The sequence below is a fragment of the Trachemys scripta genome, chromosome 5, assembly GCF_013100865.1.
Source record: "Trachemys scripta elegans isolate TJP31775 chromosome 5, CAS_Tse_1.0, whole genome shotgun sequence".
In the NCBI taxonomy this organism is placed as follows: Eukaryota; Metazoa; Chordata; order Testudines; family Emydidae; genus Trachemys; species Trachemys scripta.
Genome location: NC_048302.1, coordinates 33,763,493 through 33,781,456, shown reverse-complemented (window position 1 = coordinate 33,781,456; position 17,964 = coordinate 33,763,493). Strand labels below are relative to the sequence as shown.

Below are 17,964 nucleotides of genomic sequence, written 5' to 3'. Positions count from 1 at the left end.
AAGAGTGCACCTTCTTGGCTCTGGTAAGCTCTCCTCAGGGGACTTCCTGTCTCCAGGAACCCCCTCCTGAACTTGTTGCTCTGGTGAACTATCACCTCAGCTGAGGACTGGTAACCCTTTGTCAGGCTCATTAGCTAATCAGCTGTCAACTAGGCGCATAGGGATTTCTTTACCTCCAGGTGGATTTGAGTTGGCTTGTTCTCACTTTCAGGAGCTTGTCACAGAGCTCTGACTCTCCTGAAAGGGCCAGCCCCAGTAACAAAAGGTCTCTCATACATTTGTTTAATTATCCCTGTAAAACACAGTGCAAAATCCTGGCTTTGTAAATAAACCACAAATGGCCAGGATTAATACACAAATTTGTTATGTTGCATTCTTAACTTTGATACTGAAGTGCAATCTGTATTCAGACTGAGATCCATTTTCAACCCTAACTTAGATGTTAGGGTTGAAAATGAAACTCAAACTTTTTTTTATTCATATTTTGTGAAAATGGAGCTATTTAGTTGGTATATTTAGCCTCACAATGTGCTATAATAAAAATGCTATTATATCTTCAAAGATGAGTGTAAATAAAATAATGTGAATGTCTAGTTGAGGTTTTGTTAAAAATGTTTGCATGCCTTATATTTTATCCTCTTGTGTGGGTATAGCTTGTAAGCACAACTATATGAGGGAAAATTATTCTGAGATCTCAAGCTTTACTGGTAATTGTTCAGCATCTAAAAAGAACTGTTTCACAGTTGGTGATGAGCATTGCTCCAAGATCATGCTTTCAGAGAAATAGAAGAGTGCCTGCAATAATGCCATCTGGAGACCTACAACATTCGCCACATAGATATGCATTGTTTACCCTCATTTTTAAATTTTAATTCACCTAAAGTGTGTAATCCTTTGCCCAACAGCTGCTTTTCCCACAAACTTCAGGGCTCTGGCTCTACTTATTTCAATTCAATTCTGGCCCTTAGGGCTGCCTCAAGTTGCTCTACTGCTGTAACAAACTCTGGATCTCCTTAAGAGCACAGAATTGTCAAAGCACAGGTCTCCCCCAGCCACATCCCAGTCCCCTCCCTCTGTGCCTGGGGATCCTCTGGAGGGCGTACAGAAACTCCTTGCATTGGGTAGCTTTCATGCCTATCCTGTCCCCCTTCTGTAGCAGCTTAGCTGGGGCAAAGGGACTGCAGGGTAATGTTGAATAGGGCCTAGAAAGTTGAGCACTGAATAATATGAGCAGTGGGGTTATCTACACTGACTGCATGCTCTCACTTCAGATGGAACTTCCAGGTAAAATAATGTTTGGGGAAGCAGCAAAGGACATGCTTAAACAATTATAAATTTGCACTATCGATCATTGTGGCAAAGAGTTTCTAGCTGTGATTTCTAAGCAGCTACATGTTGATTTCAAACCTGCTCTTCTGCCTACACAACGGGACCACGGAGCATGCAATGTCTATGCTAGAAATTGAGCCATGTTTGAAACTTAGGGCCAAACTCTATATTTCCACCTCAGAGAATCTCATTCTGACCTCAGTATCTAACATGGCTCCTCCAGGATTTCCCATCAACTATGGTTGTGTCTGCTAACGTGGAGAGGGTCTTTGTTAGAACTGAGCCTTGAACACCATCCTATCAAGTATGATTCCATTTTTACTCAATCATCGATAACATTGAAATACATCCCTAAATTGTAAAGGGATTAAATGAACCATCTAAAAGGATTTAGGTAGAGAGGATGCTGGAAATCATAGCAATGCTAACTATGTTACAAGAAAAGCTCAGAGATGCTTTTAGGATTACACTGGAGTGGGTGGGTGGGGTGTACCACTCAACACTAAGCTGAAGATAAAGAGACACCTAACAGCTTTATTGTGTCAGTTTTTTAAATCTGTGTGACACACAAGGGCATTGTAATTTAGTAGAGGGACTTTTTAAACTATAAATCTTTGGTTTTGAGAATTGTATATATAATCCACCTGAATATAAATTTACCTTTACAGCTATTATACAGATACTGTCTACAGAACTAGAGGAAATTTACTCTTCATATCAGGAGAAAAGTGGGATGTAGCTTTAGATGCACATTAAGGGGCAGGATTTTAAAACCTGAACACTGATTTAAAAAAAAATGGTGCCAACAGTTAGGCTCCTAAAACCATCTACAGCCATCTAAATAAGTCACTTGATTTTCATCTGTACTGAGCACTAGCAACTTCCATAAATATGGATTTCTGAGCCTAACTGCAGGATCTCATCTTTGAAAATTATGGCACAAGCCTTGCTTTATTTGTCCTTATCTAGTAGGAACAATTGCTATCAGTTTAAACATTTAAGTAGTTTATATATGGGCACAGTCATGCCACACAGACATCCAAATACACTTGCAAATAATTGTGCACAGGTATTTGTACTTGGGTGCAAAAAGGGAGGGTAGTGAAGATCCTGTTCAAAATCAGGCCCTCAGATCTAGTCATAAAATACATATGATTTACTATGTTTATTTGCTGTCTGTCTGCCTGAAAGTGTTGTTTTGTACTTACCCACGTAAAGTAGTTGTATTCCTATTAGTTTTTTCTACAAATTTATTACAGCTATAATTTACAATATTGACACACTTGTTTGGTGCTATCTTAGACTTAACTTCAAAACAGGTTGCCAAAATTTGCATTGTACAATGATATTACTTTCTTCATTATTTACTGGTCCTGTCACATAGAAAGCTTCAACTCGGTTGCGTTGTTCCTGACCATGTATTACATTTCCCAAGTTAATATTCTCAACAAAATGGCAATTCTATTCTGGTCTCTACCATTCAAATAGATTATATAAGGAGAAAAGAGAGGCCCCTCCCCCACAAAAAACCTGCTGATTCAATAAAAATTCTCCTTTCCAATCCACACAGCAGACCTGTAAGCCACAGCACAGAGCTTCATTGTATATTCTACACTCATTCTGCAATGGAAATCCCATTGACTTCTGTGGAACAGAGGCAAAATATTCAATAGAGATCAGGCTCTAGGGATGGGCAAACTTTTTGGCCTGAGGGTCACATCAGGGTTCCGAAACTGTATGGAGGGCTGGGTAGGGAATGCTGTGCCTCCGCAAACAGCTTGGCCCCCGCCCCATATCCGTCTCCTCCCACTTCCCACCCCCTAACTGCCCCCCTCAGAACCTGCGACCCATCCAACCCCCCCTACTCCTTGTCCCCTGACTGCCCCCTCCTGGGACTCCCTGCCCCTAACTGCCCCCCTGGGACCCCACCCCCTATTCAACCCCCCTGCTCCCTGTCCCCTGACTGCCCCGACACCTATCCACACTCCCGCCCCCTGACGGGACTCCCACGCCAATTCAACCGCCCCCTGCTCCCTGTCCCAACTGCCCCCGGGACCACTTGCCCCTTATCCAACCCCCCACTCCCCACCCCTTTACCATGCCGCTCAGAGCACCAGGACTGGCAGCCACGCCACCCAGCTGGGGCCAGCCACGCCGCCGCACAGTCTAGAGTACCGGGGCAGGCCGGCAGCTCTCGCAGCCACACTGCCCAACAGGAACTCACAGCCCTGCCGCCTAGAGTGCTGGCAGCACAGCGGGAGAGGGGCCAGGGGCTAGCCTCCACGGCCAGGAGCTCAAGGGCCGTGCAGGAGAGTCCCGTGGGCCGGATATGGCCTGCGGGCCATAGTTTGCCCACCTCTGGACTAGTAGGAGAATTCAGCCCTGGAAATAGGCAAAACAGTTTAGGAGAAACAAAATTCCCAAATCCAAATAATTTGTAAGGTTTTGGTTAGTTCAGATAAGAATCCCACCCACCAATAATAATAAATAAAAGGTTTATCTTCTAGGCCCAGCAGACATACATCCCTTCATGGCTACATTTGGTTAGTGCCATCCGTGTCTTGACTCAAAATGGAAATACGTCCTTAATACCAAATTGACCTTTTCACTAGAAAAATGTTCCATTTAAAGATCACTTTGTGGCCAGTGAAGACTCCTTTCAAAGGGGATGCCAATACATTTAAAAATACAAGTGCTGTGTAAATATTGAAGCACAAACATTCCAAAGTTATATTTACTTATGACAATTCAATTAAAAAGCTTCCATGCCAAGGAGTGTACAGTGAAACCAGGGTGCTGTGCAAAGGTTGCTTAAAGCCATCTTTTTGCTCCTTTGATCATATGCCAGTTCTGTACCAATCCAGTGCTCTGGCATAAATTAGAGAACAGCCTGAGGTTTATGCTAATTTACACTAGTTGCCATTGTGGCTCTGCTACTGAAGAATCTTTCTATACCAGGGTGATCCATTCGTGGCTGGCTACCCTGCTTTGCCCTGGCTGCACCACTGCAGAAGAGCAGGGATAAAATGTCTTAGAGCTTGATCCTAGGTTAATGGAAAGACTTCCATAGACTGCCTTTGGATCAGGCCTTTAATGAAAATATAGGAAAATAATAAACAAGGATCCAAAACCTTCTCTTACATCCACTGGTGTATGTCTGCAGTGGACTTCATCAGAGTCATTCTGGTTTCATGTCAGCATCAGTGTGAGCAGAATTTGGTTCAGTAGTTATATAACTGTAAAATCTAAAGGGACATTCAAATTAAAAAACATTAGCGGTCACAAATGTTACCTGAAATTGGGCCAGCTAGTAAGTTTAGGGAGGACTAATGACCCATCAGAGTTTGGCAGAAAGCAGCACGTTTATTATACTGAAAGCTAAGCTCAAAAGAAAGAGGGTGGTGGTCACACACTCACTCCTGCATTCTCCACCATTAACGTTACCCGAAATTGGGCCAGCTAGTAAGCTTAGGGAGGACTAATGACCCACCCGAGTTTGGCAGAAAGCAGCACGTTTATTACATTGATAGCTAACCTCAAAAGTGGGAGGGGGTCACATTCATATTCACATACTCACGCTCCCAGGACAGGCAAGGCACTGGAGATGTCAGGATCCTTCAAGGTAAGTGTCCCACAGCGCAGCGATGGACGGTGCGATGAAGGCAAGTCTTCCCGAGGCACGACGGAATGCGCGGTGAACCCGGGCGAAGGGCCTTCACGGGAGGTACAAGCTTGTGAGTGCACTCTTGAGCACATGGCCCCTTCCCTTTTTAAGGACCTGCTCCTCATGGCCTGCGACTAGAGATGACTTGGCTGCATCTGGTTGGTCACACTCCACCTCGGGCAGTGTCTATGCACTGGGTGTGTGATCGCTGCCTAATTAGAGTCCCAGACACCTTGTCTACTTGGAAGCTCTTCTGACCTTCCAGCTGTTAAACCAGCCCATTCATCCCACAAGCATTCCAGGAGGGAGTGGGAGGGGGAAAGCCAAACAGACCTTTTGAGCACACAGGTTATACATAGCATACAGATCACTGCTGCTCCTACAACAACAAAATTCATAATTCTTTCTTATCTACTTTCAACTGTTCGGATGCCCCTTTGAGCTACTCTGTTGAAAGCTAGCATACTTGGTCATAATGGGACTGCAGATCATAGGGGGAAATGACATTTTCTATTTCTATTATGGGTCGCCAAAGAATCTAAGAATTATATGCACTTCTTCTGTGAGGCAAACCTGGTGGACATGAAGCCCCCAACGTAGAGAAATTGCAGTAATTTAAGATCATCAGTTCTATCTAATAGATTTTAGCCAAGAAAATTTCAAACGGGAGGAAGTGCAGCTCAGGCAACCAACACTGACAGTTACATCTACAGATTACTAGTTGATAGCTGTCAGCTAATACACACAAAATCTGTGGCATAGCCTAACTAGAGCCAGGCACTTTTCATCAACAATTCTCAAGGCTCATAGACTTCATTATGAGCTGTGTGGAAAAAAAAACAAAGATATGAAGTGAACGGATTTTGAGAGATATAGGAGAGTGAAAGAGAGTTTTCTTCTATCAGGGAAAATGTCTTTCCTTCTCTGTCTTGGGTTCTGGTGTCCTTTCCTCAGTGCACAATATTCACATGCTGTTTCTGTGAATTTTCAAAGTCCGCCCACATTAAAGGTAAGCAAACCACTTCAGATAAAATAAATATTCAGTGGAGAAGATTCATCTACGTGGTCTGGGAAATGTTTGGGCTCGTTTGAATTACTGTGCAAGATCTGAGAAAAGACAAGATTTTTATTTTAAGTCTGGGTTTATGACAGTTGTTTTACATAACTTATCCAGTTCAATAAAAGTTTTCCGTGGTACATGAGAAAGACTGTAAATCACCCTAGCACATTTTGCATGAAACTTACTGCAAGAAGAGACTGCATGAATTAATTGGATAAAAAATGCCAGCAAGAAAACAAATGGCTGCACTTTGATAGTTTAGCCATAGCCTGGAGATACTGGTATTAAATCATGAAATATCATAAACAAACTTGTCTATTCATTACCAGAATACAAAATGGTATGCGTAACATGGATCCATTTTGAAAGTGAGCAGGTCTTAGAACATGACTTAGCTTCAACAATAAAGGCACATACTTAGAAAATAGCTGATCGTTTATTTTTGTACTGCCAAATGAATAAGAAAAAAGTTATTTACCTGTAATTCTTCACCAAGGTTCACAGCAGTATCCACATTCTTGGGTGAACACAGTGTATGTAGTTGCAGAAAGTCTCATAGTGAAATCTGGGATCATCTCTGGCATGTTCCTCTGCCTGCTAGATGCCCTAGTGATCTTTAATATCGTTACTAGTTTTCTAATAGCTAAAGATGTAAAATGTAAGTGTAATAAAGAAATATCGATATCCTCCATCTTTACAGGTAAGATGGGTGCCCAGCAGAGTGTGGATGTTTAGCAAGTACTCTGTCTTAGGATATGTTTACACTGCAGCTGGGAGCGAGCCTCTCAGCCTGGGTAGAATAACTCATGCTAGCTCGACTTGAGCTAATGCTCGAACTACAACAGAGTACATGTTGCTGCTTGGGCTGCATCTCAGGCTCTCATGCCCACTCAACTCCCTGCATCTGCAAAAGCTACCCTCAGCTTGGGTACCCCAAGCTACCCCACAACTTCTACACTGCTATTTTTAGTGTGCTAGCTTGAATCTATCTTACTGAGTTGGGAGGCTCAGTGGAGACATACCTGTAGGGCTGGATCCAGGGACACTCTGAGTCTTTCCTTTGACTTCATTTGTTCTTGGATCAGGATATTAAAGAACAAGAATTAGTTGAAAGTAATTTTCTTATTGGGTGTCATGGCAAAACCTCACTGTAGAGACCAGGGCTCTGATTCTTCTTGGACACTTAAATTGGTGAAACTCAGGTATAACTCCATTGAAGTCAATAGAGTTACGCTAGTGTAAAACCAGTTTCCCCCCCCCCCCCCGAGCAAAATAGTGACAGTAAAACAGTAACAATGGACATTACAAAAGCTTTGTTAGAGATCTGAAAGACTAATGGAACCTCCCTCTCCTTGTCCCTAAAGACTGCCATGAGCCCCTTGAAGGAAAGCTTTGCCCTACATCTTTGGCTTAGTTATGCAGAAACATAGGGGGCCCACATGACAGTTTCTTAAGTCTTGTCTTGGTTTGGCTACACTGGTGATTACAACATTAAGAATACCAATATTGAACACTTTTGAGTGCTTAGCAGCCTTTTTAAATCACTACATCAAACAACTTTGCTCACATGAAGTTTAGCTGACAGTGCTGAATATGTCCCGCCCACATGACAAGTGGTTTAATGGTATCTGTGGGATTTTATTAAAGCACATAGCACAAGCCTTTTGAACGGAAACTGTTTGGTTTACTGGTGGAATTGCTTGCATCATTCTGTGCAGCAACTTGACCACAAAGTGACAACTGATCCTCTGTCCTGATGAGGCTGCCTGGGTGGTTCTACAGTAAAAAGCTACCACCTTTGAACCACCAACTAAAAATTATCTTCAAAAATTGGAGTGGGGGTGATCATTTGCAATCACCTCCTCCCTAATAACTTGTTGAAAACGAAACTCCTCCGACTAAAACACCAATCTCCAACAAAAATTCTCTCAGGCAGTCACCCACGTCAGTGAGCCCGACATCCTACTGAGAAAAAAACATAGAAAAAACGTAAGGGCAATGTGACATTTGCATCATGAGATCAAGATTGTCCACCCATTTTGGCTACTTCTAATTCCCTGTAACAGCAGAGATGACAGCTTTTGACAGAATTTTTAGTAGACCAGACAAATGGGAAAGGGTCAACAGTGAATTTTAGCAATTATGAGACATGTATTAACAGTGACTAGAACAAAGGAATACTGCAATCTAAGACTCTGCATGCTCCCTCTTATTGCTCCACTACTGCATCTTGTTAGTCTAACAGTTAGACTTTCCTTTCAGAAACAGCTCTCTCACTATGAGGGCAGTATTGTCCAATAGTTACATAAGGAAACTGCAAGTCAAGGTGATTGTGTATCATCGCCACTCTACCGCTGTGCAATTGTGGGCAACACACTAAAATCCCTCTGCTTTCCTAATCTGTTGTGGCTAATTTACCTACAATGCTTCCTGCAGTTAGAAGGATGAATCTTGAAGACACACTACTAGTTCAAATTTGACTCCAAGTTCAGGACTTCTATTAGAAATGTTCCCATTACAATAAAAATCCATGGACACTTTTAAAAAACAAACAAAAACAAACAATCAGTTGCAACCTTAAGTTCACAATATTGACTAGTCTTTCAGTTGCATAGTAAAGAGTGCAAGTTGACTTGAAATAACCTATAAAGAAAGAAGTGAAAAGCTATCTTAATTTTCCAAATTGAGCGGAAACCCCCACCCCATTTTTTACCCAAAACCCATCTGTAAAGGTCACTTTGGTAACTTACTCAAACAAAAAAGTGAACTTGAAAAAAGCGGAAATACATCAACACTTGATCAGCTTCTCTCTTAAAACAGAGACAAAAAGAGGAAGATAGTAACGGAGCATGATGAAGTAAAGATATTTCCATCCTTCAAAAAATCATAGTTTTAATTATACTTGTGTACATTTATACAGTTTCATATGTATAAATGTGTGAGCATATATACTGCAGAACTGTTTCAATGGCTGTTTAAAAGCAGTTTGTCTCATTCAGCCATTTTTCTTAAATTGTTTTAAGAAAAATACTGACTCCATTGTCATTTTTAAGTCAAAATGATTGAGACTCATTTAACTGTGAAAGTGGAATGTTACTAATAACCATGTGTGTCACTATAATAAAATAATCTACAGTCCAAGTTATATCTTCCCCCTTCTTTCTGATTTTCTGCTTGCTCAACAATCAAGACCCTTTGTCATCAACAGTAGTTCTCTTGTGACCATGGTTTGCAGAACACGTTTTTTAAACAGAAAAAAGTGACAAAGGTTGTGTGGGTTAGTTTTCAAGTAAAAAAAGTTTATTTACAGCTTGAGAAAGTTGCCTTTCCTTAGAATATGAATATGTCAAGAAAAAAATTACACAGTAGTTGCTTACACCAAAACAAAAATATACATTTGATGTGTACAAATTTTTAAAAAACATATTACAGGCATTGCAAATGTAGATATTACATTAAAATATTTCCAACAACATAGCTACAACTTAAATTAAGAAATGGAATGTTAAGTACATTAAAAGATTTAGCGGTTTCCTAAAGTGTCACTGTATGTACATATTTAGTCAAAGTATCTGGTATTTTAATTTTAGATAAAAGGCATGAGGAAGATCAAACTACCACGACCCTATCATGTTATAGGGGCTCAGATATCTAAATGGGTTACACACTTTAGATAATATATACTTAGTTATTTCTGATGATGTAGCTTTTTGTAACTTTGAGGAAGTGCATTGCCTTTATTCTAAAAATAAAGAGCCACGCATGAAAATCCTTATTCAGAAAGACGCTCTAGAGGAACACACAATTTACATTAGGAGAGTAAAGCTTTAGTGCAAGCTCAGGAAAAACACATTTACAACTGTGTTTTACACAGCCTCTCCAGTTAGTTTTTGTTTTACATAATTCATAATCAAAACATAAGGGGAGAATATGCATCAGATTCCACAAGGTCAGTGGTAATTGAAAGCCTGCTTAAGTTTCAACCCATATCAGCGATGGTAACTATCCAGTTACAAAGCATAGGAAAGCTTGAAAAGTTCAATGTATTGTTTTGTAACTGGAAAGGATGTATATTCCTGTTTGTGTTAATATAGCCACAGGAACTCTGTTTTAGGATCTCATAAGAACGTAACGTAAGAACATAAGAAAGGCCGTACCGGGTCAGACCAAAGGTCCATCTAGCCCAGTATCCTGTCTACCGACAGTGGCCAATGCCAGGTGCCCCAGAGGGAGTGAACCTAACAGGCAATGATCAAGTGATCTCTCTCCTGCCATCCATCTCCACCTTCTGACAGACAGAGGCTAGGGACACAATTCCTTTTCCATCCTGGCTAATAGCCATTAATGGACTTCACCACCATGAATTTATCCAGTTCTCTTTTAAACTCTGTTATAGTCCTAGCCTTCACAACCTCCTCAGGTAAGGAGTTCCACAAGTTGACTGTGCGCTGTGTGAAGAAGAACTTCCTTTGTTTTAAACCTGCTGCCTATTAATTTCATTTGATGACCCCTAGTTCTTGTATTATGGGAATAAGTAAATAACTTTTCCTTATCCACTTTCTCCACATCACTCATGATTTTATATACCTCTATCATATCCCCCCATAGTCTCCTCTTTTCCAAGCTGAAGAGTCCTAGCCTCTTTAATCTCTCCTCATATGGGACCCGTTCCAAACCCTTAATCATTTTAGTTGTCCTTTTCTGAACCTTTTCTAGTGCTAGTTTCTTCCAAACCTAGCAGACAAGTGATTTTTTCCCCACATACTGCAAGTCTGTTCACATAATGCTGACTTTAAGAATTATTCATACAAAGCTGAAGAAATTATAAGTATTCCACAAGTTAAAAGTCTCTCTAAACACTTTTGTACTAGCAGCATTTGATGAGTTGTAAGTGAAAAAAACTGAACCTTTGGTCCTCTAAATTTTCCTTTAATTAACTTTCAAATTTCAAAATTTCCCGTTGACGTACAGAAAAGCAGCTATAAGAAAATCTTTAGGTAGCATACTTTTACTAAACATAATACATCATTTTACATGACAAATCTTGTCTAATCTTGTTTCTATGCCATTGGAATCATTATGCTTGGTACAAGAAATTCAATTAAAAAAAGATAAGAAATAAATTGAGGTAATAAACCAATTGCAAATAGACAATTCCACATGTGATAAACTATTGACTCGGCCTCCCTATGTTAAAGAACAAATCAAATAGATAATGGAAAAAGGCAATTTATAAAAGTAATCTCTCACCGCTTTCACATTCTCAGACTTTAAGGTCAGAAGGGACCATCATGATAATCTAGTCTGAGCTCCTGCACATTGCAGGCCACAGATCCTCACCCACCACTTAATACATTCAAGTATTAAGATAACTTATGTAGGATATTTATTTTCAAGATAAATATTAGGCCAATGACATGTAAAACAAATCAGGAGAAATACACTGAAATAAAGTGGTTAGTTAAAATATAGGTATGTCAAGCTGGAATCTTAAATTAGTGCAGATAATTTTATATGAATCCCAAATTTCCAGAAATATACAAGATAGAATCACCCCAGTATTTTCATAAACATTTATAAGGTAGATGATAAAATTGCACTTAATTCTGAAGTAACTCAGATAACAAATCATTCCCATTCCTTGCTAATGAGCATTACAATATGGTTTCCTTCCTTTTCTTACACAAGCCTCACATTTCTGTACACTCCATTTAACTTTGAACATTTTGCCATTGACAACAGCCACACAATTTCACTATCTGTCTTGTTGATCAGCATCGGATTTATTTATGTCTGACGCAGACAGTTCTATTACAGGATTCACAAATCCAGCATACTCTGAATTGCCATTATCATCCATCTCAGCACTAACAAAATCATTCTCCCACTCCAAACCATTTGAATCATCAGAAGCTGAGGTTGGATTACTTCCGGTCTTCTTGCTGCTAAATTTTAGTGCTGCTCGGAGTATATCTTCTTCTGTTTTAGAGCGCTCTCTCATTGGAATCATTCTGTTCATGCCTGCAATTTAAGAAAACTTTTAAAAAGCCACAACTTTTTTTTGGGGGGGAAGAGAAGGGGCAGACACCAAGGGAAGAGGAGAATGTGTCATCACATTTTTGCTAAGATATTAAATGCTAACAAGAACACATTTAGAGTCAGATTCTGATACTTTTGCTCTTACTGACTAGTACCTCACTCTGCAAGCAGTCTTGTTCATGTCAATGCAAGTAAGGGCATCAATATCTTCTTTAGTCGTTAACTGGCCACAAGGAAATTGATGACCTGTTTGATAACGAAACTATTTTCTAGCCCCCCACCCTTTTTTTTTTTTTTTTAAAGAAGGCAAGAAGCATGGCTAAATAGGATCAGGTTTGTTGATAGTCTTTCCCACTAACCAATCTGCTGCCCTTTCTACTTGATAGGTATGTAAGTATTCTGAACACATACAGACATATTAAAAACCTTCTGGTTCCATGAAATTTCTATGAAAGCTACTAACTCCTGTTAAATCATATGATCTGTAGTAATGTATCTGCTTGTAGCTTCCTGACACAGTGATAGCAGAAGAAATCTTCACCGAGTGAAATGGATTCTGAAGTTCAGAAATTGTGTTTCCCTAGACACAGATACCATTTTACTTTATACAAAGAGGACAAATTCAAGATACATACACAAAGTAAGCCAAGTTGATCAGAAATTTGCATAACAGGTTAGAGATTTTCCAAAAGAGAGGGATGTTAGCAATGCAGAGAATGCTGCATTATCTCCAGAGTTGTATAAACTGTCTCCTCTACCAATGGAAAGAAGTGAAAGCTTGCAGAGGCAATAAAAGATTTACTGTGCCTCTGTTCTCATTATGGTCAGGTTTACTCCACCCTCCTAATTAAATCCCTCTCATTTTAAACTTGGATTACTGCAGTGATTCTGCTTCACTTGTAGTATGCTATTTATATAATGAACACCCTTTAGCACTTGAGATTCCAGGAAAAAGTTTACATCCACTCACTGGGTACTTGTGAAGTTTAGCAATATTTCAATCTCTTTGTTCCTTTGCTACTGACACTTCACTGAAGGTGTCATCAAGAAAGATACACAGTATCCTTTAACAAGTTACACTGTTAACAGGGTGAAATGACAGTGTAACTTTATTGCAGTTCCACCTTAACTATATGTGACAACTTGTTTACCATAAAGATATTCAGAGCAAGAATAGACAATATCAGTAAATTCATAGATTCCAAGGCCAGAAGGGACCATTGTGATAATTTAGCCTGTCCTCCTGTATAACATAGGCCATAGAACTTCCCCCAAAATAATTCCTAGAGCAAATCTTTTAGAAAAAGATCAAATTTTGATTTAAAAAATATCAGTGATGGTAAATTGTTCCAATGGTTAATTACTCTCACTGTTAAAAGTATATGCCTTATTTACAGTCTGAATTTGTCTAGCTTCAACTTCTAGCCATTGAATCATGTTATACCTTCCTATGCTAGATTGAAGAACCCATTATTAAATGTGTATTCCTCATGTAGGTACTTACAGACTAATCAAGTCACCCCTTAACCTTCTCTTTGTTAAGCTAAATAGATTGAGCTTCTTGAGTCTATCACTATAAGGCATGTTTTCCAATCCTTGAATCATTATCATGGCTCTTCTCTGAACCCTCTCCAATTTATCAATATTTTCCTTGAATTATGGACACCAGAACTGGACACAGTATTTCAGGAGTGGTTGCACCAATGCCAAATACAGAAGTTATTTTACATCTATTTTACAACCCTACTTGAGATTCCCGTTTATGCATCCCAGGATTGCGTTGGCTCTTTTGGACATTGCGCCACATTGGGAGTTCATGTTCAGCTGATTATCCACCACAACCCCCAAATCTTTTTCTAAGTCACTGGTTCCCTCTGAGTCCTTGCTTCCCAGAATAGAGTTCCCCATCCTGTAAGTATGGCTTATGTTCTTTGTTCCAAGATATATACATTATGTGTTTTAATATGGCTATATGTTATTGTTTGCTTGATAAACTCTCCTCCAGCAATCTAGATCACTCCGAATCAATGACCTGTCCTCTTCATTATTTACCACTTCCCCAATCTGTATCATCTGCAAACTTTATCAGTGATGATTTTGTGTTTTCTCCCAGGTCATTGATAAAGATGTTAAATAGCACAGGGCCAAGAACCAATTCCCACAGGATCCTACTGGAGACATATGCACTCGATCCACCTTTTACATTTACATTTTGAGGCCTATCATTTAGCCAGTTTGTAATCCATTTAATATGTGCCATGTTAATTTTATATCATTTTAGTTTTTTAATCAAAATGTTGTGCGGTACCAAGTAAAATGCCTTATAGAAGTCTAAGTATATTACATCAACACTATTACCTTTAATCAACCAAACTTTGTAAATCTCATCAAAAACAGATGTCAAGTTAGTTTGACAGGATCTATTTTTCATAAACTTATACTGAATCCCATATCAGCTACTCTGTTTTGCCTGGGATTGACGTCAGGCTGATGGGCCTATGAATACCTAGGTCATCCCATTTACCCTTTTAAAAAATTAGCTTTCTTCCAGTCTTCTGGAACTTCCCCGGTATTCAAAGACTCATTGAAAATCAACATTAACAGTTTAATGAGCTCTTCAGCATGCTCTTTTAAAACTCTTGGATGCAAGTTATCTAGACTCACTGATTTTAAAATGCCAACTTTAGTAGCTTCTGTTTAACAACTTACAGAGATACTAGTGAAATGGAAAGAGTGTTACCATCACTGTATACACCTGGGAGAATTCTGCAACACTGCACACACACAGAATTCATGTCCCCTGCAGATTTTTTTTTCCCCTCTGCAGAAAATACATTCTGCCAGAGAGCCACTGTAATTACATCTTTCGCCTACCGGGGCTGCTGTGGCACCAGAACAAAGGGCAGCCGGCTCACCGGATGTAACAGGCAGTAGTGGATAGGAAGGCAGAGAGGCTGCATTCCTCAGAAAGGCTGCATTCCTCACAGTGCCCTGCCTGTGGGGCCAGGTGAGAAGGCATGGGATATGGGAGGGGGAGGGGAACAGACTAGGGCAGGGCCCAAATGGGAGTGGGGGTACAGGGACACATGGGGATGGAGCAGATGTGCTTAACTGAATGGGAGAGACTAGGGGTCAGCCAAGGTCTGCACAGAGAAGGATCCCCCACTCCCTCACAATTCCCCCTCCCTCCCCCCCAAAAAACACCTGTTCCATACTTCCCCCACCCACATCCAACAACCACATCCAGGTGCCTTCCCAGAAATTACTTTCATCTCCATCAGCTCCTCCGTTACCCCTGACTCCCCCTAAGCCTTTGCACTGCTTCTGCGGGGTCCAGGAAATAAGTTTCTGTATTGTAGTTTAAATGAATTACTCAAAGTTCTGTATTAATATGCTCAGTAAATCTATTTGTCCAAAAACATTTCCTTAATCTTTTTTTGTCGTCTATTTTGTTATAGACATACTTGCTGACAGGTATTTTGAAATAAATTACCAAAATAATTAAAACTAGTGTGATTATATTGTGTTATTTTGACAAACAAAATATGCAGAATTTTAAAATATTGTGCACAGACTTCTTAATTTTTTGGCACAGAATTCTCCCAAGAGTAACCTTAAGATGAGACTGCATCATCTGTTTCCTCCCAAATGCAGAACAGAAATATTTCTTGAACACTGCCTTTTTTGCATTATTACTGATAATGCTACCATTTCCCTCTAGTAATGGACTAATATCTTTGTCAGGATTCTTTATATATTTAAAAAACTTCTTTATGTCCTTAACTCTGCTGGCCATGGATACAAGGAGAAATCTCTTACCTTTACTTATCAATTTTTTTACAATTCCTAATTTCTGATTTATATCCATTACTATGAACCTCCCCCTTTCTTCCATTTGTTTTAAATAATTTTTTATAGCTGCCTTCACTTCTGCATTAAACTATGCTGGTTTTTTAACCAGCACAGCCTTTTTCCTCAATTGTGGATTTTTGAGCATCTAATAAGGTTCTTAAATGACTCCCAATCATCATTCATATTTTTCTAATTAAATTCTTCCTCCCAGCAGATTTGGCTCACAATTGTTTTCAGCTTTGTGAAATTGGCCCTACTTAAGTACTAACTATATGTATGTGTGTATATATATATATATATATATATATATATATATGTATGTGCGGGTTTATTTTTTACTAGTCTGAACTTTCTTCTGTTTGCACATTATAAATGTGATCAAGTCATGATCACTTGTACCTAAGCTATCAACTTTTACTTCTGAGATCAGTTTCTCTTTATCTGTTAGGACGAGGACTAATCTAGAATTCCCCTGCGTTGGCTGCAACACTTTAACAATTTACTATACCAAACAGGATGAAATATGCTGCAAATATATACGATACCACAACATTACTATTATTGACTAGTCTTCATGATACTCATCTGATATATGATGTATCCTCATCTCCTTCCCTTGGTCTACTCTTGGTCTTTAGGGCAATATCATAATATAAATATTTACTACCACTACTAATCATCTAATTTGAAGATGAAGTAAAAAGTATATAGACAAACTTAGACATTTCCAGAAGCCTTAGTTCAGAGCTCCCTAACTTGGAAACGTCTTTCGGTCACGCAAAGTTTAATTCCCTCACAAGGTTTATTCTAGTTAGGTGGCCATTAGGCAGAGACCCATTTTAAAAATTGGTATACTTTTGGTCTACAATCGAACAATACCCTGTTCATTAACAGCAAAAATGTATAACCAGATCATATATAAGTACTTGAGCACGCAAAGTTTTCTCCACACCCTTCTAACCTTTCTGGCTTTTTGTGGTAGGAGATCTAGCCTCTCCCTTACATACGTATTTTGATAGCACCCATCAACATAGTACCTAAACAGTCTATGCGGGGCAAATGGACAGATGTCTTTGTTGATACTTCTCTGACATTCAGGAGTGTTCCACACTGCATCAGTGGTTCTGACAACTGAGACACTTGGAAGGGGTGGATGGAATCCATTCAGATGGTCATGATCAGTTTTTTCTAATTGTTTCAGAGCAGTGAAGACTATGCCTTCTCCCCTGCAGGGATTTCTCAAGGATCCACCTTGCCATTTTTTCTATTCAAAATTTAACGTGACTGGGGAGCCCATCCGATAATATGGGTTGCAGTGTGATCAGCCATGACATTCAACTTTAAATATATGCTCCCTTTTCATATGTTCCACATACCACCATTGGCAGAATCACTCAATGACTGGAGAAAGTGGGATCTCAATTATAACTGCTTGAATACTTAGTTTTGAATTTTGGCAATTTTTCATCAAATTATATGTGATTAAATTTTCCATTATTTAGCCAGCTGGCTAGAAATCAACGCAATCAAAATGGAAGTGATGTTTCTGGCAAGGGTCACAATGAAATGCCAACTTAATCTGTAACTGCTTTATCAGTTGAAGACTGCCAAGCATTGCAATCCACAAGTCTGTGGTCTAGTTAGATTTATTGCTCTGAGATTGCCAAAATTATTTCAGTCACAACAGCATTTTCCCCCTCAGCTATGGCTGGTGAAAATTGCACCTCCCCTTCAGATGTAAACCACCATGTTCATCTATGCTTTTGTAATCATTTGGTTGGATATAGCAGTGGGAAAGGAACCCAGAAGCCTGAGGAAGTCCAAAATGCATTTTTCCCCTGCCTTCTGTGTGGGGCAGGCCAAAGAGAGCATGTAACACCCACTCTCTGCACTAAGAAGAACAGGAGTACTTGTGGCACCTTAGAGACTAACAAATGTATTAGAGCATAAGCTTTCGTGGACTACAGCCCACTTCTTCGGATGCATATAGAATGGAACATATATTGAGGAGATATATATA

The 17,964-nt window shown here is 39.6% G+C and overlaps 1 protein-coding gene across 2 annotated transcripts in view; it reads right to left on the bottom strand.

Moving 5' to 3' along the window:
• Positions 1-11,482: 11,482 nt before the first annotated feature.
• Positions 11,483-17,964, bottom strand: part of AP1AR (adaptor related protein complex 1 associated regulatory protein) — a 30,832-nt gene continuing 24,350 nt past the window's right edge. For both annotated transcript variants that reach the window (XM_034772056.1, XM_034772057.1), the window contains one exon: positions 11,483-12,074. In XM_034772056.1, coding sequence (XP_034627947.1) covers positions 11,809-12,074 — 266 coding nt within the window. In that variant the 3' untranslated portion in view covers positions 11,483-11,808. The remainder of the gene's footprint in view (positions 12,075-17,964) is intronic.